This window comes from Perca flavescens, chromosome 2, assembly GCF_004354835.1.
Source record: "Perca flavescens isolate YP-PL-M2 chromosome 2, PFLA_1.0, whole genome shotgun sequence".
NCBI classification, from domain to species: domain Eukaryota; kingdom Metazoa; phylum Chordata; class Actinopteri; order Perciformes; family Percidae; genus Perca; species Perca flavescens.
Window position 1 is genome coordinate 10,043,012 of NC_041332.1, and position 22,857 is coordinate 10,065,868.

The 22,857-nt window shown below is 35.3% G+C and overlaps 1 protein-coding gene and 1 long non-coding RNA gene across 2 annotated transcripts; both read right to left on the reverse strand.

Moving 5' to 3' along the window:
• Window positions 1-1,494: 1,494 nt before the first annotated feature.
• LOC114573000 (kallikrein-8) lies at window positions 1,495-21,585 on the reverse strand. Its single transcript, XM_028604863.1, has 6 exons — window positions 21,546-21,585; window positions 19,124-19,298; window positions 2,863-3,048; window positions 2,666-2,715; window positions 2,250-2,353; window positions 1,495-2,123 (listed from the first exon to the last, which is right to left on the reverse strand). The coding sequence occupies exons 1-6, from the start codon at window positions 21,583-21,585 to the stop codon at window positions 1,977-1,979; spliced, it is 702 nt and encodes a 233-aa protein (XP_028460664.1). The 3' UTR covers window positions 1,495-1,976.
• Window positions 16,909-18,585, reverse strand: LOC114573006 (uncharacterized). Its single transcript, XR_003694852.1, has 3 exons — window positions 18,526-18,585; window positions 17,949-18,076; window positions 16,909-17,831 (listed from the first exon to the last, which is right to left on the reverse strand). It is a non-coding gene; the product is annotated as an uncharacterized LOC114573006 (long non-coding RNA).
• Window positions 21,586-22,857: the final 1,272 nt, after the last annotated feature.

Genomic DNA, 22,857 nt, shown 5'->3' on the forward strand with positions numbered 1-22,857 from the left:
ATTTTGAAAGAAGCCTTCTTTTCATAGCAAGCTTTCTGACTTTCCCAAAACACAAACACAGGTCTCATTAAGAACACTGAACAATGATTACAATCCACTTCTAGAGTCAAATCAGATACATGTCTATTTACATCATGGTGAATAATGTATATATTTAATTTAATAAATTAAAGAAATTAACACATTTTAATTGAAAAGAAAAACATTTCTATAATGTGAACTAGTTCCCTTCTTTCTAAACACGTCTATCCCTTTAACGCTTCTGTGATGAGGGGGACTGGCTGTTTTGGGTTTTTCTTGCATTTTCATCGATATCAATACCGATACCCTTAATTTCTTATTGCCAATTTTTGGCAGTAAAAATATTATTACATTTAAGACAAATCATAAGACAAATACAGACTTTTTATACAAAATGTATTATGGTCAATACATAATACAATTAAAATTAAAATAAATAACATAAATATGAATGAAATAAATTAAATATGAACAAAAACATACACATTTTCACTTTTCTTATTTCTCAAAAAAAGAAAAAAGACCAATCTTGGTAGAAAAAGCTAAAAGGAAAAAAAACAAAAAAACTAATATATCATAACAATGTTATGTTTCAAACCTCTTTGTAGAAGTAAACATGTAACACTTTACTGAAGCAAAAACAAGAGGTCATAAAGATCATAATAAACTAGGATTTCGTTATCCTATAAACCTGCATAAGAAAGACAGTTGTTCCCTGAGAAAATGAACTTGGAAAAATGAACTAGAAAAATGTCTGACACCATCACGCCTTTAGTGCACTTGAGATATGTCGTCACACTTTACTGAAGTTTCAGATTGCTGTTCAGAAAAAGTATCATGTTCATTCGCTCGTCTCCTGTCACGTGACATGGGCCAGCTCAATACGCCGCCAGGTACAGGGGTGTCCCAGCACATAGTAACAGCTGAAAGTGATGCATACCCCAATTATTATTTTTTTAGTTTATATCCATATTTTTTTAAGGAAATCAATGCCAAATGAGTAGCGTGAGTATATTGATCTATCGATACCACAGGATCGATACGCCCATCCCTAGTTGTCTTTTAGGTAGAGCACAGGTGAAATTAAACACTAATGCTGGCTTGGTTGTATTAAGCGTCCTATTCCAATGAGCCAGCATGAATAATACAAGGGCATCTGTTAAGTGCAATGTGGCTATTGTCAATGGCTCAATGTTATCAAATACACCTGTGATTTATGACATGTCAAAATGTTTAATACAGACGTTGACAGAGCTGAAAAGAGTGAATATTGGATTTAACTTTATCAGGTGAAAGGTGATATGTCATTGTTCTGTTTACAGCTTGTCTCCGCTGCCATAAGTGACAAAAAAATAACAATGTATTGCAGGTAAAGACATTAACTGTGGAGCTTTAAATTGTGCAGAGATCGTTTCATGTATGTTTTTCTGTGACACTAAAACTGAAAGAATAAAAGAAGTATATGTGAAACAATGATAGTGAGTAATCTTCATTTTATTTTAACTGACAACTCTGTCAAAGAAGTCACAATGATTAAACTTGTGAAAAGTATGTTTTTAAACAACAGACAACATGCTTATTCTGTTTGAATTTACATAAGAGCAAATGTCCAATTTGTTTTAATTGGAAAAAAAGGAAGAGGATATCTTGGTTGAAAAACACTGTGTTCATTTTTTATCATAACAACAGTTTGATAGCTACAGTAACATTGTGTAAATTAACATTTGTAAATCAGACTACCCTGTGATACTACAATCATAGAATCACAAGTGATTGTCTTAAATGGCTTGACAAATGATAGATGAACATTTAATGTAACCAATCAAATGTATCAGTTGCAAATGTAAATTAACTAAACTATTTCACTAACACATGTGAAATGCATTTTAATGACAGAACGTTTCACAGTTAACCAACCCTGAACATCCTAGTATTGTTTCAATAACAGTCTAGGGTTATAGGCCAGTGATGTTGTTGATCCACTTCCTGTATGAACAGACGTTCACAAATGCAGATTTTTCCGTACAGATATTGGTGCGATCCAAGCCCCTAATGATCCCATAAATCCTGCCGTTGTACACCACTCCTCCACCAGAGTCACCCTGTGAGAGAGTTGTATATTGTTTGTTACAGACTTCTATATTCTTTATTGAAATTCTTATTTAAATGAAAGTGGTAAAATGTGATGACTGTGGAAAGATGTTGGGTTAGAAGACATGCCAACTCACTGAACATAGAGCCACTCCATTTCTTTGGCCACAGAACCTAAATTGATCATTTTGATCTGTACACCTGACAACCTCGGTGTAAGCACATTGGAGAGTATCTGATGCTAGATGAGAATAAAACAACAGCTTTTATAGCTACAAAACAAAAAACGTCAAGACATTCTCACATGATGCACAGAAAAATTAGCTGAACTCTGCTGTAACTTATCATTGGTACATATGTAGATTTATGTTTTCTAGATTAATATTATTACAGTAATAAGAAACACGTTTGTAAGACAAAATGAAAATATATTCAATGTAAATATGTGTCAGAAACATTACCAAATATACAAACAATGTAACAAAAACAATAATAATAACACTTTGATAAACATGCATAATTGTTATTATAAAATAAAAATGATTCATCTTACGTCTTTCGCCAGGTTTGGGTCCATAACCTGCAATCTGAACTGTAGCTCCGCTGAAATACAAAATAAAGAAGTTTTTTTTTTATAATACTTTTCCCAGTAATGATTCCACTTTTAAAAAAAGATTCTTGATGAAATTCTCAATTTAAGATTCCACACGAGTTGAGCTTTCAGACTTATCAAAGTAGATCATGACTCACAGAGGCACAGTGGGCTGATTTTGACAGTCAGGAAGTGGTACAGGTGTAATCCTAGTTGGGTTAGGTAGCTCCAGCAGCATGATGTCATGGTCTCTGTTCGGGTCTGGACGAGTCTCATGTCTTGTGATTGCCACTCCTGGTTGTCTGTTGTTACCTGGATGCACACTTAAATGTGCTGTCATAGTCCTACAAGGTTAAAAAGATCAATAATTACTGAACATGAACATAAGTCATTCTGTCTTCACTTTAGGAAAGCTATAGTTTTATCAAGATTACTGATCGCTGCTTCAGGACTTTCAGATTTAATTGATGATTGAGACATACTGTATATTGTCAGGGTGTACATACCTGAAAATACAGTATATATAATTAGTGTTTTTTGCAAGTTATGCACCGTTATAACGTTTAAAAAAATCAGCAGAACACTCCGGAAGTGACATAGCAAGTACCGCTCCGCATCTGTGAAAGATTGCTGCACGTTGTGGGTGAGAATTTATACAATAAAAATACCAATAATTTTGCAGTTGATGAAAGGGAAAACACATGAGCATATTTATGTGTGGGACTTATTATGGGGGACATTGTTAGTTGTTTTAAATAAATTACTTTTTTGAAATAACAATTTATGGTAGGCCTAACATATTAATCATTATATTCAGAAGATGACTGTGGTTACAGTAGTTTTAGGAAGCATTTTAAGGAAATTAAAAGGATAAGCAGATTGTTTTTGTTCACAGAGTAAGATGTATATAGCTTTGTTTGGGTATGTGTGCATATACACAATGTGTCTTGGCATTTTTGGCACACTTCTACCTCAGCCTACTGCAAACAGACACAAGTACTTTTGCATATTCTGCCAACAATCTCATTCAACCATTTCACAAACTGAGGAAAGAGGTCAGAGGGTATCAGAGGTCATAAATGATGAACCAATTAATCGGCTCTGCTCCTATAGGCAGAAGAAATAAGGTATACCCCAATGTAAACTAAATATTTCTAAACTATAGGCCTAATGTGGACCACTTCCGGAGTATTCCGCTGATTTTTTTTTTTAACGTTATTACGGTGCATAACTTACTGGAACAAAACTGAGCAATGTGAGAAAACCACTGATTATATATATATGTACATTTAAGCAATACTGTCGTTAGAGACCCGCTGATTGCTGTCTGATTCTCTAAAATGAATTCCTGCATTGCATTGTGGCTAATGGCATTAGAATGCGCCCCGCTCGGCCCATATCGTATTGTTCTGTCTTACAGCATACTGTAATATTTCACCGGTAATAAGACCAAAATTATATTATTAAAATAATGAAATGAATACCATGATAACATCTAAATAAATGATGAAAGATGTAGCATTATAGTTTAAAAAATGTCAATAAACAACAAAGCAATCCAGCTTCCATGGCAATAAGACCAAAATAATAACATTAAAAGAAATGCATATAAACCATGATAAGATCTGGTGACTAAATGGTGATTAAAACAGCGGTTATTGGGCTAAAAATACCAATAATATCAAAGCTGTATCCAGCTTCTCTGCTGCAGCCCGACTGGCAGAAAGAATCGTGCTGTGATTCACAATATTGTGATGGTATCCCGATCTAATAGATTTCTTTTCGTGATGCCATCAAGAACTGCCGTGAGACATGGATGGACAGATCACCTGTCAATCACAGGCCTAACACATAGAGACAGACAGTCAGACTCACATTCACATCTAGATAGAATTTAGAGAACACAACTAACCTAACCTCATTGTCCACACCACACTGCTTGAATCACGAAATCTTGATGTATTTATTTCCTTTTTACTACTAAGTTCAAACATCACTGGTGTCACCTGGTGCAGGACTTTCTCTTTCAGGTGTCACAGTGAGCACCGTGGTGGAACTGCAGAAGAGAATCATCACAGGTCAACAATGGAGCCTGTACCATGTTGATGTGAGAGGAGTTTTACCTGATAGAACTTATAACAAAAAAAAAGATCTGACATATTATTATAATTACAAAATGGCGATAAATATTAATGAATGAAAAAGTGATGAGAATTATTTTAATATTTAGTTAATCAGAACAACTACTGGCTTACTTGCTTTTGACCTTTCAAAATTGGATGTTAGGGACTCCATATCCAGTAATCTATAGACCAAACTATGCAGCTTTGTTATTAAAGTCTGGAAAAAAAAAGTATGAAGAAATTATATAAAGTTGGTAATTTAAATAAAAATATCAAGATTTGATTTAAGGTAAGATAACACTTTACTCATCCCAAGGAAATTGCTGAAGAGCATCAAAGCGTGCAAACATATTACACCAGCCAGTTGGTTACCTCATACAATGAATTAAAACCTCATGTGGTGTGAAGAACCTTTAAAACTCCAAAAGTTGCACAAGCTTTAGAAAGGCTATTTAATGAATGAATACAACTGAATAGCAATTCAATGAAAGGTCATCGGCCAAAAGTAATTCCAGCAGCTAAAGAACATACAGTATGTCTACCGTATTACTGGAAAAGTGTGAGTACTGGCCTGATGACACTGACACACCTGATCATGTTCTAACTGGACAGAGATCCATACCGAGTCAGGGTTTTAATTCCTCTCTCAACCTGATGATCTCAAGGACTGAAATAAATAAGGCAGCTTGCAGACAAAAACATGATGATGATGATGATGATGATGATGATGATGATGATAATGATGATAATGATGATGAGATGCACTTTTCTGACTTCCTCTGCAAAAATTACAACCTTCACCTCAGTGCTATTTTATCGTTGTGCTTCATGAGAAAATAATTAATATTTTCCCAAATGTGGAAATGGCTCTGGTCTATAACTGCCTGTATCAAATGCAAATGGTGAATATTTTGTCTGCAAATGTTTGACCTGATCAAAATAGACCAAGAACAACCATGTGTGAATAATGTTCCACCTTTGAATCTCCATTGAATTGGTAACTTTTAGCAGTGCTCCCCTCACTGGTGACTGGGAGAACAGTTGTCAGCTCGGCCACACTACAGTATACGGTTCTTTATAAAAGCCTCATTAACATACGTTGTTGTTCTGATTCATATGGCCTGGTGCCTTTGCTGTAAATAGTTATATATTGTAGTTACTGTATATTTGTATTATTTATTGTCTTGTTGTCTGTACAGCCATATTTGTTTTCTTATAATCCTTGTTCTTCCTTCTATACATCTTGTAGAGCCACCCAGTAGTATGCAGTACAGTAGTAGTACCCATACTTCAGGTGTTTGCAGTCATCTTGGATCTACTAAAGGGGAAACTGTGCTGAGGGCTACACCCTGAAGAAGGCTGTTTGTCTATGTGTGGGTTGTAACCATCCAATATATATATATATATATATATATATATATATATATATATATATATATATATATATATATATATATATATATATATATAAGGTGTTTGAGCATTTCTGCCTTTATTGGACATGCAGGAAAACCGTCACAGGTCAGATTCAAACCCTGGACCTTCTTGGTGGAGGAACAAGCCTCTGTACACGTGCGCCTGCTCTACCAACTGAACTAAACGGCCACACCCTTCACTATTTGAATATGTACAAAGATTGTCTATGTTTTTATGATTTCACCATCAAACAGCCACTTGAATAAACGCTTTCAACATTTTGCCAGAAGCGACCTTTCATTTATTTGTTTCTTTCTTTCTTTCTTTTTGAGTAATAATACATCCTTTGTTACCTTCACCTTTAATCAGTAGCAGCACAGTCGTAGGACTTTTAATTGTTTCTATGTAAATTGACCAAGCCTCAGGCCACACTATTTTTCAACCTGGGCCTGGGTAAAATAGGGATAGTATTGTTGTACAAAACTGTGGCAAGAAAAAAGTCCTTCCTTCAGAAAGGTAAGAAAACACATCCCTTACTCTATTTTTTGCCCCTTCCTTACTGATGATGAGTTAGTCATTGGATTCATTGGTAATATAAAGCACCTACAGTATAAATGATATTATGACAACAATGTATCAACAATGATGTGAAAGGGCTCACTTGGGGCTCACTTGTAGTGATGATACAGAGAATTATCACCTGAATCTGCAGCCCTCTCTCAAGGAGCTTCATGGTGAGTTTCAGCTCATTGTTTAACTGTCTGTTCTACAACTTTATTGTTTTGGTTCACTGTTAGAGCTCTCAAAGGGTCATTTTCAGACCACAGCAGGCACTTAGTTTGATTAAGTGTCTACAATCTGTGATAAAAGGTGATATGACTTTGTTGTGTTCACATGGATGTTCCTGCTCCTGCAAAAAAAAAAAGATCAGTTGCAGGTTTAATGATATTAAGTAGTGGACCTTTACATTGCACAGAAATATGTTCATGTATCTTTTTCTGTGACAATGGAAGTATAAAAAGAACAATCTGTGAAACAATGATTGTGAGTCATCTTTATTTTATTTTAACTGACAACATTGTCAAATAAGTCACATTGATTATAATTGTTAAAAGTATGTTTTTGGCATATCTGGCCTTGTGCCTAGTTTTAGATGATAACATGATCAATCTATTGAATTTACATGAGGGCAAACTTACATTGAAAAAAGAAAAAAAGAAATTTATTTAAAAGATTTGTTTGTTAAAAACTAGATAGGTAAGTGTTTTTTAAACCATAACAACAGGGTAGAATCATTATTGTTTGTCTTAAATGGTAGTTGAACATTTAATGTTGTAAATTGATCAAGTGCAAATTTTAGTAAGTCACAATTTTCTGTGAAATGTCTTTTAAATAACAGAGCATTTCACAGTTAACCACACATTAGACATCTCTATGGTGTGTTAATAGTGCGAAAGATCCAATCCATGTATTTACAGACGTCCATAAACATATTTTCTCCACCACATACATATCCATGATTCAGAGCACCACGAATGACACCATAAATCTTGCCGTTGTACACCACTCCTCCACCAGAGTCACCCTGTGAGAGAAATTATATTATTTATTGAAATACTTTCTACTGTAAATTAAAGTGACAGTAGAAATGATGTAAGGTTAGAGGCCATACAACTCACTGGACATGCAGTTACACCGCATCTTGTGTCACCACAGAAAAAGTGTTGATAACTTAAGCCCCATAGACAGGCGGCAACCGGGATTTCAGCACATTGGAGGTCAGGTGTTTCACCATTTTCTAGATGAAAATAGAACAAAAGTGTTTATTTTCTACTAAACATAAACAGCATCATTATTTTCTTACAAGGTACACAGAAACACGAACAAAACTATGTTGTAACTTACCATTGGAATCTGATCTATTTATACTTATTTATACTTGATTAAAATGTATCCAAACATTTTAAAGAATAAAACAGCTTCAAATTTGGATATTTATTTGATTTATTAAATAATGTCAATTTGTTTTTCGTATATCTTCAATTGCTAAGTTGCAAAATCAATTGGCATATTTATGTTTTATTATGTATACGTATTACAAATAATAAGAAACATATTTTTAGGACAAAATAAAAATGTATTCAATGTAAATATCTGTCAGAAATGTTGCCAAATATAGAAACCCAAAAAATAAGAACACCAACTGTGATAAACATTTATGTGTTATCACTAAATGAAGAAAGAACTCACTATGTTTATCGCCAGGTTTTCCAGTATTGTCTGCGTGACCTGCAATCTGAACCATCGTACCTCTGAAACAATAAACATTTAAACTTACTCAAATAAAAAAGAAAAAGTTCTTATAACAGCTTTCTTTTTCCTTTTCTTTTTTTTAATGCTAATAATGATAAAAACACACAAACTACGTTCCCCACTAATGACTTTACATTTACAAAAAAAGTCTTTGTGAATTTCTGAGTTTGAGTTCCTCATGAGTTGAATTTTCAGTTTTAATAAGGAGGAAAGATCATGACTCACGGACTCGGATGAATTCCACAGCGAGGAAGTGGTACAGGTGCAATCAAAGTAGGTGTGGGTAGTTTCAGCAGCATGATGTCGTGTTGGATGTCCATGTTGTCATAATAGATCACAGGTTCGTCAACAATTTTCCATTGTTGACTATTTTTAACAGCATGCCAACCTACAACTACTCCATTGGCACTAGAAATAAGTAATAAGGGTAAAGCCGAACATCACTGAATTATTATAAATGCATCATACTTTAATATTAAGTAATCGCTGATCATGAACTTAAGCAATGCTATTTTTCTTCAGGACATTCAGATAAAGCATTAAAGTGACTTTCTTACCCCTTCCAGCAGTGAGCTGCAGTCAGAATCCACTGGTTACTAATCAGAGATCCACCACACGTGAACTTTCCATTTTGATCTGTTAATATCACATGGTACTGACGCTCAGCTGGTCCACACGGTCGACCTCCGATGATTCTCTTCTGCAGATCCAGCCCTGTGCTCACTGTAACACCTGAAACAGAAAGTCCTCCACCAGGTTACTGTAAGTTAGAACAGTGCTTGTTATAAAGAACAACTTATTTATTCTCGAGAAAGTTATCAATATACATGGTGAATTATGCCAAAATTGCATTCTTTTTTTACAATTGCTAACACATATTGTCTATACTGAGTTCACTTTTACAAAACTGTTCAGGCAGTTCTCTTTACTGATATGAAGCTCTGAACTAATGCAACCACAACACTTGATACACATCTCAGGATTAACTTTTATACTAGAACACTGACAACAGTAACATTTGTCACCCAGAACACAAAAACATCTCTAACAACAGGTAGTATTAAAATATGTATAACTATTGCATTTGAAGTATCTTTTATTTATTTAGCATGAATCAAGAGTCCATTCAAACTATAAGAAGGACACGTTTTAATTGAATTAAAATATTCTATGGGGCTGTGGAATATGGATTCTGGTAAATGGTTTCAATTAAAAGTTGTGCGTGAGTGTAAGAGGACAGGCAAATCTACAGGTTCAGCAGAAAGTGAGGTTAATATTTCATTAATTGCCTGTTAGGAACCATTCAAAACTGGCTAGAGAGCTCCAAACTCCCTTACATACACGGGCTGAGGTAGTGTGGGGCTTCTAGTCACTTCACTCAGTGTGAGAGGTAATCATTCTCTCTAGTTTCTCTATTGGAATAGGTACATAAAACAGCAACATTTGTGGCAGCAGACCAAACTGCAGGCACCACAGATTAAGTTTTTTCCTGAAGGGCCCCACGTCTCTGAGCTCTTACTGTCATCCACTACCTGCAGTGTCAACTCTTGGATCTGCTCCTTATTACTTACAGCTGCATTATAACACTACCTACACTTTTAACTGACTTTTCTAGAGAGGAGACAGGCAAGAGCCATAATGAAAACAGAAAACAGCCAATATGGCTGAGGTACGCAGAGGCTGCGTCACATCTACTAAGTAGGTACTGTAAGTAAGTAAGTAAAGTTTATTTGTATAGTACCTTTCACAGATAAAAATCACAAAGTGCTTCACAATAAAATGCAATACAACACAAGAAGTCACAATACAAGCAAACTGAAATACAAATAGAAAACATAACAAACAACCATAAAAACCCTTGACTAAGTAAAAGCCTGCTTGAACAGCAGAGTCTTCAGCTGCTTTTTAAAAGATTCGACAGAATCCACACAACGTAGCGAGAGAGGCAAGTCATTCCACAGCCTAGGAGCCACTGCTTGGAATGACCGATCCCCTCTAGTTTTAAAATGAGTGCGCGGAACCACTAATAGCCTCTGACCTAATGATCTCAGACTATGGGTGGGGGTATGTAGCTGTATCAAATCAGAGATGTATGAAGGAACTTGACCGTGCAAGGCTCTGAAAGTAATGACCAAGATTTTAAATTGAATTCTATACTGGACTGGTAACCAGTGAAGTGCTGCTAAAACAGGTGTGATGTGTGCTGTTAATGTGCATTAAAAGCCTTGCAGCAGAGTTATGAGTTGAAAAAAAATCTCCAACTGAATTCATCCTTCAGTATATTACTGTAATGGGCATCAGAAGAAAAGGCCACATCACACTGGCTTTGACAAATTTTTAACTTGAGCTGACCACTGATACATACAATAGATGTGCATGTGTGATCAATTAACTCAATTTAAAATACATGATAAATACAATTTCAAAGAATAAAGAATGGTTAATGTAAGAACCATACATGTACGAGAATACTCACCGGCCCACAGCAAAAGGAGAAGACATGTAATGCCACCCATCTTTGTCAATGACTGACCTCCTGGTGGAACACTGGTGCCTTTTTAAATCCGTTGCCACTTTCCTGTTGGCCTTTGAGCCACCAATCACCTCATGAAATTTTTGATGACTTATCAAGTATCAAGACCTCAGCTGCATTCTTGTGTATTGTGTATTCAAGTAGATGAACAGAGATAATGTTTAAGGTTATAATGAAAATATTTGGGGAGGTTACTGTAAAGTTGATATTTTGAGTAAAAAAAAATTCCTCAATAACAATAAAGTAAAATGTTGTATGCCTTTACTGTAGACCTATTAAAATGCTCAGGGAGAGAGAGAGTGTGTGTGTGTGTGTGTGTGTGTGTGTGTGTGTGTGTGTGTGTGTGTGTGTGTGTGTGTGTGTGACATCTGTGGGTAGGAGAGAGGGTGGAGTTAGTATTGTTGTATGTAACCATCCAGTGAAGATCAAACAGAGGTTTTATGTCAGTTACTTAAAATATTTCCTCTTGCCGTTGGCTTATCAAAACAGAAGAGCTCAGGTGAGGCAATAATCGTCTGTAAATTCACAAAATGTTATTGCGCTCATATACTACGTGATTATTTAAACAACCAAACTTTAGCACACCTTGGATACTCTCAATCCCATTGTAATTTTACACAAGGACCTTTGTGTTCTCTGACATTTTAAAATTGGTGGTCATCTCACAGAAACACTAAGTATTCTGTTAATTTTGCTTATAGCTGTCTTGTCCCTATTTTTCCACTTAATATTTCATGTGATATTGAGTATAGGTGAGATAAGTTTTATAGTAATTATGGGTGAAGAATCCTCTCTCGTTCTATGGAGGATATATTTATTCATAATTAATGAATAGAAATCAAATTAAAAATATTATTTTACTGTGCTACTAGGAATAATCAGGTCATAATTGAATAAAAAAAAAAAAAAAAAAAAAAGGAAATTGCAAGAGCAAAGTTGAATTGTTAAATGATAATTTGATGTAGAGTAACAATGAAAAAAAAGTCAAAAAATGCAAAGTACATAATGTTAAGGAATATTTTGTTCATGTTTCTACATTTTGAAATCTTTTGGATTAATGTTTTGTGTGTTTATTTTGTAAATGTTGGTGAAAACACATGTCCGATTTTCTTATGTTTTCGCAACATTTTAATACTTTTTGTTAATGATTATGTTTCATTGACTTACATAACCGTTTGGCTGAGGTTGTACTAATTTTAGGGATGTGAAGCATTTGAAGATACTCCAAGAACTGACAGCACAATAAGAAAACATACCAATGTAGACACTGGCGGACCTTTTCTATTGCAGCAGTAAATAGAGCAGTCGTACATTGTCTACTGTTAAAGTTGAGAGCTTGTCCTGTTTTGACTCTTCATCCTGACTTGCAGATTGAACATGGAGATTTCAGGTGAAACAGATAAGGAAGACCAAGGAAAAACAGCCAGTCACCATCAGTCACCATCAGAGCAGAAGTTAGAAGGGGAAGAAGAGTTGAGTAAGAGAGAGCCTAGTTCTTTACAGATAACTCACATAACAATGGGCCTCATTCACCAACCGTTCTTACGAAGAAATGTGTTCTTAAACCCTTCTTACGAACTTTTTACGAAGATTCTGGCATTTACAAATGTTTTCTTAACTTGGATTTGTTCTTAGCTAAGAACAAAATCTACGAACACTGAAAAGCACTCTTACGCACATGTGAGTGATGACAATTTGCTCCAAATGATTGCTTACTGCATTTTATTTAATTCTACAGTCGTTTACAATGATAGTATTGTACTGTAATGTATTTCTGATCATTTGTTGAAAAAAAATATCATAGTATGCAAAAAAAACCACTAACACTGCAATTTATATAAGCAAATAAACTGATTAAATCCTGCATTATTTGGTGATTGATCGCTATTTATAGGGCCAAAATGCAGTGGTAGAATGTAACAAAGTACAAATTCTTCGTTACTTTACTTAAGTACATTTTTCACGTATCTGTACTTTACTTAAGTAGACTCAATAATGCCTTGCCTACTTTTGACTTTTACTTTGTTACATTTTGCAGCAATTATCTATACTTTCTACTCCACTACATTTCTACAATGTTCCGTTACATTTTCTGATCAGTTTCCCCCCTGCCAAAACGTCTTCCTGACCGTCACACGTTTGTCTCACCAGTAAAGTTTGGTTGCCATAGATACCGTATATAGGGCACCGCTGATCCAAGCTGGCTCCGGTGCTGCAGAGCCCGGCGCAGCGCCGCTGACCCTCGGTAATACAGCCCCGGTAAAAGTGAAAACGTTTGTTTTTATTATTCCCGTTTTTAAATCATAGTTGCTATATCTATTTCTCTCCACAGCGTCGTTTACTCCTCCGCCAGGCTGCGTAAGACGCATTCATATCTTATTTATTTGGCTGGACCTCTTCACATCTCCCCATTTGCGCTGCTTCACACACTTTATTTGCTTACTTGCATGGTTAAAGAAAATAAAATACATCCATGAATAAAACCAACCGCATTCCGATTCTAACAACATATTTCCATTTTATGCTGGTTAGGATAGGAACTTATTTTAAAAGCCAGGCCTTGTTTGTGGTTGTGGACACCTTCTACTTTTACTAAAGTAAATATGTCTCTGGATATTTGTACTTTTATTTAAGTACTGAGATTCAGTACTTCCTCCACCCCGACTCCGACAATCTCCGAAAACCTGTCTCCCAGGAGGTGCACAGGAAGTGTCATGTCCTTATATGGGAATTTGCGGGGCGTTTTCTTATGCTAATTAGGAACAACTGACACGCGCTTTCAGTTACGAAGACGTGGGATTCATCAATCCTAAGAACACAGGTGCGAACAAATCTGCTGTTTAAGAACACGTCATGAATCCGGCGTAAACTTTTCTTAGGAAGCTTCTTAAGAATATATTTAAGAGAAAACTTAGGAAGATATTGGTGAATGAGGCCCAATGTCCATGGGTCCTTCACTGTTTACTCAGTATTGATGTGAACACTGTTAAACATCCTTAAAGTTAAAAGTCAGTACTTGACCTCAGTCGTTGTTTTATCCATATAGCCATATGTTTTATAAGATCTGGTGAATAAATGTTGATTAAAACAGCGGTTATTGGGCTAAAAATACCAATAATATCAAACTGCCGTGAGACAGGGATGGACAGATCACCAGTCAATCACAGGCCTGACACAGAGACAGACAGTCAGACTCACATTCACATCTAGGGACAATTTAGAGACCACAATTAACCTAACCTTTATGTCCACACCACTCTGCTTGAATCAAAAAATCTTGTTGTATTTATTTACTTTTTTACTACTAAGTTCAAACATCACTGGCGTCACCTGGTGCAGGACTTTCTCTTTCAGGTGTGACAGTGAGCACCGTGGTGGAACTGCAGAAGAGAATCATCACAGGTCAACAATGGAGCCTGTACCATGTTGATGTGAGAGGACTTTAACCTCATAGAATTTATAACAAAAAAAGATCTGGCATATTATTTTACAAAATTACAAAATGGCGATAAGTATTAATGAATGAAAAAGTGATGATAATTATTTCAATATTTTGTTAATCAGAACTACTACTTGCTTACTTGCTTTTGACCTTTCAGAATTGGATGTCAGGGACTCCATATCCAGTAATCTATAGACCAAACTATGCAGTTTGTTATTAAAGTCTGGGAAAAAAGTATGAAGAAATTACAAAAAGTTGGTAATTTAAATAAACAACATCAAGATTTGATTTAAGATAAGATAACACTTTACTCATCCCAAGGGAAATTGCTGAAGAACATCAAAGCATGTTAACATATTACACCAGCCAGAAGGTTAGCGCATACAATGAATTAAAACCTCATGTGGTGGGAAGAACCTTTAAAACTGTTTTCCAAAAAGCTTTAGAAAGGCTATTTAATGAATGAATACAACTGAATAGCATTTCAATGAAAGGTCATCGGCCAAAAGTAATTCCAGCAGCTAAAGAACATACAGTATGTCTACCGACATTGGAAAAGTGTGAGTACTGGCCTGATGACACTGACACACCTGACCATGTTCTAACTGGACAGAGATCCATACCGAGTCAGGGTTTTAATTCCTCTCTCAACCTGATGATCTCAAGGACTGACATAAATAAGGCAGCTTGCATTATGCAAGGAAAGTACAGCTATGATCCAGACAAAAACATGATGATGATGATGATGATGATGATGATGATGATGATGATGATGATGATGATGATGAGATGAACTTTTATGACTTCCTCTGCAAAAATTACAACCTTCTCCTCAGTGCTGAATTTTATCGTTCTGCTTCATGAGAAAATAATTAATATTTTCCCAAATGTGGAAATGGCTCTGGTCTATAACTGCCTGTATCAAATGCAGGTGGTGAATATTTTCTCTGCAAATTGTTGACCTGATCAAAATAGACCAAGAACAACCATGTGTGAATAATGTTCCACCTTTGAATCCCCATTGAATTGGTAACTTTTAGCAGTGCTCCCCTCACTGGTGACTGGGAGAACAGTTATCAGCTCAGCCACACTACAGTATACGGTTCTTTATAAAAGCCTCATTAACATACGTTGTTGTTCTGATTCATGTGGCCTGGTGCCTTTGCTGTAAATAGTTATATATTGTAGTTATATTTGTATTATTTATTGTCTTGTTGTCTGTACAGCCATATTTGTTTTCTTATAATCCTTGTTCTTCCTTCTATACATCTTGTAGAGCCACCCAGTAGTATGCAGTACAGTAGTAGTACCCATACTTCAGGTGTTTGCAGTCATCTTGGATCTACTAAAGGGGAAACTGTGCTGAGGGCTACACCCTGAAGAAGGCTGTTTGTCTATGTGTGGGTTGTAACCATCCAATATATATATATATATATATATATATATATATATATATATATATATATATATATATATATATATATATATATATATATATATATATATTATTATAAGTGTTTGAGCATTTCTGCCTTTATTGGACATGCAGGAAAACCGTCACAGGTCAGATTCAAACCCTGGACCTTCTTGGTGGAGGAACAAGCCTCTGTACAGGTGCGCCTGCTCCACCAACTGAACTAAACGGCCACACCCTTCACTATTTTAATATGTACAAAGATTGTCTATGTTTTTATGATTTCACCATCAAACAGCCATTTGAATAAACGCTTTCAACATTTTGCCAGAAGCGACCTTTCATTTATTTCTTTGTTTCTTTGTTTCTTTTTTTTTGAGTAATAATACATCCTTTGTTACCTTCACCTTTAATCAGTAGCAGCACAGTTGTGGGGCTTTCATAAGGATTTTTAATGACTTTTAATTGTTTCTATGTAAATTGACCAAGCCTCAGGCCACACTATTTTTCAACCTGGGCCTGGGTAAAACAGGGATAGTATTGTTGTATTTGGTTGAGGCCAAATTGGGGCTGAACTTAAATACAAAGCTGTGGCAAGAAAAAACTGCTTGCTTCAGAAAGCTAAGAAAACTTCACTAAGTGGAATTCAGCCAAAATGTCTGCTGCAAAAAAGGCCTTTCACCCTCAGGATTTGGTAGAGGCCACAACCAGAGTGAATGTAGGATTTAACTTCATCAGGTTATCAGTTGAATGCTCAGTAACTGCTGAATGTTTACAGTAAACAATCTGTGATAAAAGGTGATATGACTTTGTTGTGTTCACATGGATGTTCCTGCTCCTGCAAAAAAAGATCAGATGCAGGTTTAATGATATTAAGTAGTGGACCTTTAAATTGGGCAGAAATATGTTCATGTATCTTTTTCTGTGACAATGGAAGTATAAAAAGAACAATCTGTGAAACAATGATTGTGAGACATCTTTATTTTATTTTAACTGACAACATTGTCAAATAAGTCACATTGATTATAATTGCTAAAAGTATGTTTTTGGCATATCTGGCCTTGTGCCTAGTTTTTCTATATAAGATGATAACATGATTAATCTGTTGAATTTACATGAGGGTAAAACTTACATTGAAAAAAGAAAAATTATTTATTTGTTAAAAAACTAGATAGATATGTGTTTTTTCAACCATAACAGCTGATTATCGTTTGTAACTCAGATACTACATGTGAAAGAATCACAATTGTTGTTTATCTTAAAGGGTTTTACAATTGATAGTTGAACATTTAATGTAATTCAATCAATTGTGAAATTATCAATAGTACATTTTAAATGAACTCAACAATTTTCTTAATACATGTAAAATGTCTTTTAAATGACAGAGCATTTCATAGTTAACCACAGCCTAAACTTGCCTTTATGTTGTCAACAATCTTGTTATAAACAGACCTGGTAGTTTCTCTCGTCCTCATTATTTATTATCTTTGTTCAAAAATGATCAACAACAGTTGAATGGCAACATTGTGTAAATTAACATTTGTAACTCAGATACTACATGTGTAACTACAGTTCTTTGTCTTAAAGGGTTGTACAAATGATAGTTGAACATTTAATGTAATCCAATCAGTTGTAAATTTATCAAGTGCAAATTTGAGTAAGTCACAATTTTCTGTGAAATGTCTTTTAATTAACAGAGCATTTCACAGTTAACCACACCATAGACACATTTTCTTTGGTGGTTTAGTAATGTGTTTGATCCATCCCAAGTATTTACAGACGTCCATAAATATATTTTCTCCAGCACATACATATTCACCATTCACAGCGCCATGAATGACACCATAAATCTTGCCATTGTACACCACTCCTCCACCAGAGTCACCCTGTGAGAGAAATGTAGATATTTTTTCTTACAGACTTATATTATTTATTGAAATACTTTCTACTGTAAATTAAAGTGACTGTAGAAATGATGTAAGGTCAGAGGCCATACAACTCACTGGACATGAAGTTACACCGCTTCCTGTGTCACCACAGAACTTGTGTTGATAACGTATTAAGCCGCCTATCGATGGACAGGTGGTAACCTTGGTGTCAGCACATTGGAGGTCCGGTGTAAAACCACTTACTAGATGAAAATAGAACAAAAGTGTTTATTTTCTACTAAACATAAACATCATCATTATTTTCGTACATGGTACACAGAAACATGAACAGAACTCTGCTGTAACTTACCATTGGAATCTGATCTATTTATACTTATTTATACTTGAATAAAATATATCCAAACATTTTAAAGAATATTGCAGCTTCAATTAGGATATTAATCTGATTTATTAAATAATGTCAATTTTTTTTTCAAATATCTTCAATTGTGCTAAATTGCTAAAATGTATTGGCGGATTTACATTTTATTATGTGTATACGTAATATAAATAATAAGAAACACATTTTTAGGATAAAATAAAATGTATTCAATCTAAATGTGTCAGCAATGTTGCCAAATATAGAAACCAAAAAATAAGAACAACTGTGAGAAACATTTATGTGTTATTACTAAATAAAGAAATAACTCACTATGTTTACCGGCAGCATTTCCAGCTGTGGCTGCATGACCTGCAATCTGAACCATTGTACCTCTGAAATACAATAAAAAGTTTTTATAACAGTTTACTTTCTTCTTTTTTTTTGTAATGCTAATAATGATAACAAACACAAACTATGTTCCCCACTAATGACTTTACATTTAAAAAAAGATTCTTTGTGAATTTATCAGTTTGAGTTCCTCATGAGTTGAAGTTTCAGTCATAATAAGGAGGAAAGATTATGACTCACGGTTTCAGACGAATTCCACAGTCAGGAAGTGGTACAGGTTCAATGGAAGTAGGTGTGGGTAGTTTCAGCAGCATGATGTCGTGGTGAATGTGGTCGTCACCACATCACAGGTTTTTCATTGATTGACAATGTTTTTTTTATTTTGACCCCAACCTAAAACTACTTTCATATCCCTAGAAATAAGTAATAAGGGTAAAGAGGAAACATCACTGAATTACTATAAATGCATTATACTTTAATATTAAATAATCGCTGAATATGAACAATGCTATTTCTCTTTTGGGAATGCATTAGTTTAACTTCAGGACTTTTAGATAAAGTATTTAAGAGACTTTCTTACCCCTTCCAGCAGTGAGCTGCAGTCAGAATCCACTGTTTACTGATCAGAGATCCACCACACAAGAAGTTATCATTTTTATCTGTTAATATCACATGGTACTGACGCTCAGTTGGTTTACATGGTTGACCTCCGATGATTCTCTTCTGCAGATCCAGCCCTGTGCTCACTGTGACACCTGAAACAGAAAGTCCTCCACCAGGTTACTGTACGTTAGAACAGCGGTTGTTGTAGAGAACTTATTCATTCTCTAGAAAGTTATCAATATAAATGATGAGCTATGCCAAAAATTGCTTGAACATTTCTATGGAAGCCCAGTGTTACAGTTTTTGGATAATTGCTAACACATATTGTCTATACTGAGTTCATTTTTACAAACTGTTCAGACAGTTCTCTTTACTGATATGAAGCTCTGAACTAATGCAACCAAAACACTTGATACACATCTCAGTATCAACTTTTATACCAGAACACTGACAACATTTGTCTCCCAACAGGAACACTTGTCACTCAGAACACAAAAACATATCTAACAACAGGTAGTATTAAAATATGTATCACTACTGCCTTTTATGTATTCAACATTAACCAAGAGTCCATTAAAACAAAAAGAAGGGCACTTTTTTATCGAATAATTTCAATTATGGGGCTGTGGAATGTTAAGGTAAATGGTTTCAATATTTTTTATTTTTTTATTTTATTTAACTTTTATTCAACCAGGAAAAGTCTCATTCAGTTACAGTAACTCTTCTCCCAGGGAGTCCTGGCCAAGACAGGCGGCAACAAGTTTAAAAATACATAAAAGACAGAACAAAGGTTACATACTACACCACAAATCTCTATACATACTAGAACACAAACAATACATTACACTTAACGTAAGCTAATACAGACATACAACTTAAAGGGCACCTAGTTAAAAGCAATTACAGTGTTCAGTCAGAGTTGACTTTACGTAAAAGGGTTTTAATATGAAGTTGTGTGTAAGTATAAAAGGACAGGCAAGTCAACAGGGTCACCAGAAAGTGAAGTTAATCTTTTATAATAATCTTATTATATAATATATTGCCTTTTAAGAACCATTCAGAGAAACTTTTTTCCCTTTTTCATACACTGCCAAGACTGCAGAGGTAGTGTGGGTCTCTCACACACTTTCTAATGTGAGAGCTCTTGTTTCTCTATTGAAATATGTACATACTACACTGTAAATAGCAACAACATTTGATGAACCAGACCAAACTGCAGGCACCACAATTTGACTTTTCCTGGAGGGCCTGAAGTCTCTATGATCTTACTGTCTTCCACTACCTGCTGTTTCAAGCCCTGGATATGGTTATTATCACTAACAGCTGCATCATACCACCTACCTAAACCTTTAACTGGCTTTTCTAGAGAGGACGGCCGAGAGCCATAATGAAAACAGCCAATATGGCTGAGGTAACTGAGAAATGTCTGTCATTGTTAGGCATAACTTCTGCCTCAGTCACACCTCCAACTGACCTAGAATTCATCTGCCAGGATATTAATGGACATCAGAAGAAGATACCACATCACACTGGCTTCTAGTGGAGATGGTTGTGGACATTAGGAAGGATGTAACCCCATCCGCCCCCATTACCCTGACTCCACAGTCAAAATTGTGGAGTCCTTTCACTTCCTGGGCTCCATCATCTTCTAGGACCTCAAGTGGGAGCTGAAGATCAACTTCTTATTAAAAAAAAGCACAACAGAGGATGTCCTTTCTGTGGCAGGTGAAGAAGTTCAACCTGTCAAAGACTATGATGATGCACTTCTACACTGCCATTATTGAGTCCATCCTCACCTGCTCCATCACCATCTCCACACAAACTGTCTGAAACTCTCCCCACTGGCAGGAGCTAACGGTCCATCAGGACCAAAACCTCATGCCACAAAAACAGTTACTTCCCCTCAGCAGTAAGGCTCGTCAACAAATCCCCGGACCCCCACTGACATTGAACCTTAATCCTGCATCCTGTCCTCTGCACGTTCTATACTGTATATCCTGAACTTTTTGCACATCCCTCTACATTTTTGTACATCCTAACCCATACAGCCTCTTTTTTCTTTCTTACTGTAATGTTAAATAGTTATTTGCATGTGTTATTTGTTTCTGTATTTATTGTTTTTTATTTATATTATTGTTTATATGTATGCACCATCAACCAAAGCAAATTCCTAGCAAGTGCCACTTACCTTGCAATATTAATCTATTTCTGATTATGATTATACATTTTGAAGGTGAGTTTAAACATGATATTGCTTACTTTATTGCTTACGTCTTAAACTTGGGCTCACCATATATTACATAATATGCATCCATTAAAGTACATGATAAATACTTTTTTAAAGTATAAAGAATGTTTAAAGTAAGCCGCAGACGTGTAAGCATTAGATGACTACTCACTGGCCCACAGCAAAAGGAGAAGACATGTTATGCCACCCATCTTTGTCAATGACTGATCTCCTGGTGTAACACTGGTGCCTTTTAAATCTGGTCCAACTGTCCTGTTGGCCTTCGAGCCACCAATCACCTCATGAAGTTTCATCAACACAATCCCATTGGCTACCAACGTCTGAACTTTTGCATATTTTTGATCACTTATCAAGTGTTCCTGCCCAGCGGCAGGAAAAAGGATCTGACATACAGGGAAAGAAAACCTGTGAAAAACCTTATCTCAACCGTATTCCATTCAGCAGACATTAGACCAACATGATACTGCCATCATTATAAATTCAAGAAGATGAACACAAATTGTCTTTAGGTTTATAATAATAACATGAGTAAACCTTGACCTAAAATTGATATTTTGATTGAAAGGCATTAATTTAAAGTGAAATTGTTACTAAATGATATAACTGTACTATAGGCCTATTGAAATGAGTTGAATGAAACTTCTTCAGATTTGTGCCCCAAACATCACCAAAAACCCAGGAAGGATCCATCTCCAAAGCCAAACCGCTTTCTTTCACAACCTCCATGTGTACATGAAAGCTGCTAGACATGCTAAACCCCAACAGGTTGTTTGTGGTGCTGAAACAGTGACCATCATGGCCCCTTTCTATCTCTGGCCACTCTGAGTCATCATGGGTTAACTCTGCATTCAGTACACTTGCACGTTTTAGAGGTCAATGTTTTTCTTTTCAAAAGAGGAATAACCCTTTTGTCAGGGGCTTTTGGTTTGCAAATGTAGCCTACATGTTTTATAAGTAAATACTGTCAATCATGGAATAACATGGGCTTTGCCAGTGGCAGACTCAGGTCTGAGGGGTAAAGAATATAAAAAGGACACCAGCATGCAGAAGGTTTTCTAGCTTGTAGAGCAGCAGCCTATATTTACACCAAGACTCATCTGGAGAGTTACAAAGAGTTCAGTTTATCGTGGAGCTTCATGAGTCTTCTTCATAAAGGTAGATAGAGATGAGAGGAAAATGCAGAGATAGACTCTGGTTTACCATCTACCATTTACCATTCTAGTGGGTTAGAAGAAAAGATGGTATTTTCTTCTAACCCACTATTCATTTTATTATTTACATTTTTTTGGAGTGGAGAATAAGCTACTATAATTAATTAACTAATTAACTACTTAATTAAGCTGGACAATCAAAAATAAGTTTTGGACCTTTAAGGTGAGACACTGTTATGATAGGATGTAATGTAAAAAAAAAAATATATATATATATATATATATATATATATATATATATATATATATATA

Coding starts and splice junctions, on each gene's coding strand:
- LOC114573000 (XM_028604863.1), bottom strand. CDS start 21,585: ATGGGTGGCATAACATGTCTTCTCCTTTTGCTGTGGGCCA. Junction 3,049..19,123: donor GCAGCTCACTGCTGGAAGGG/GTAAGAAAGTCT, acceptor TTAACCTTGTAG/GACTATGACAGCACATTTAA. Junction 2,124..2,249: donor ATGGAGTGGCTCTATGTTCA/GTGAGTTGGCAT, acceptor ACTCTCTCACAG/GGTGACTCTGGTGGAGGAGT.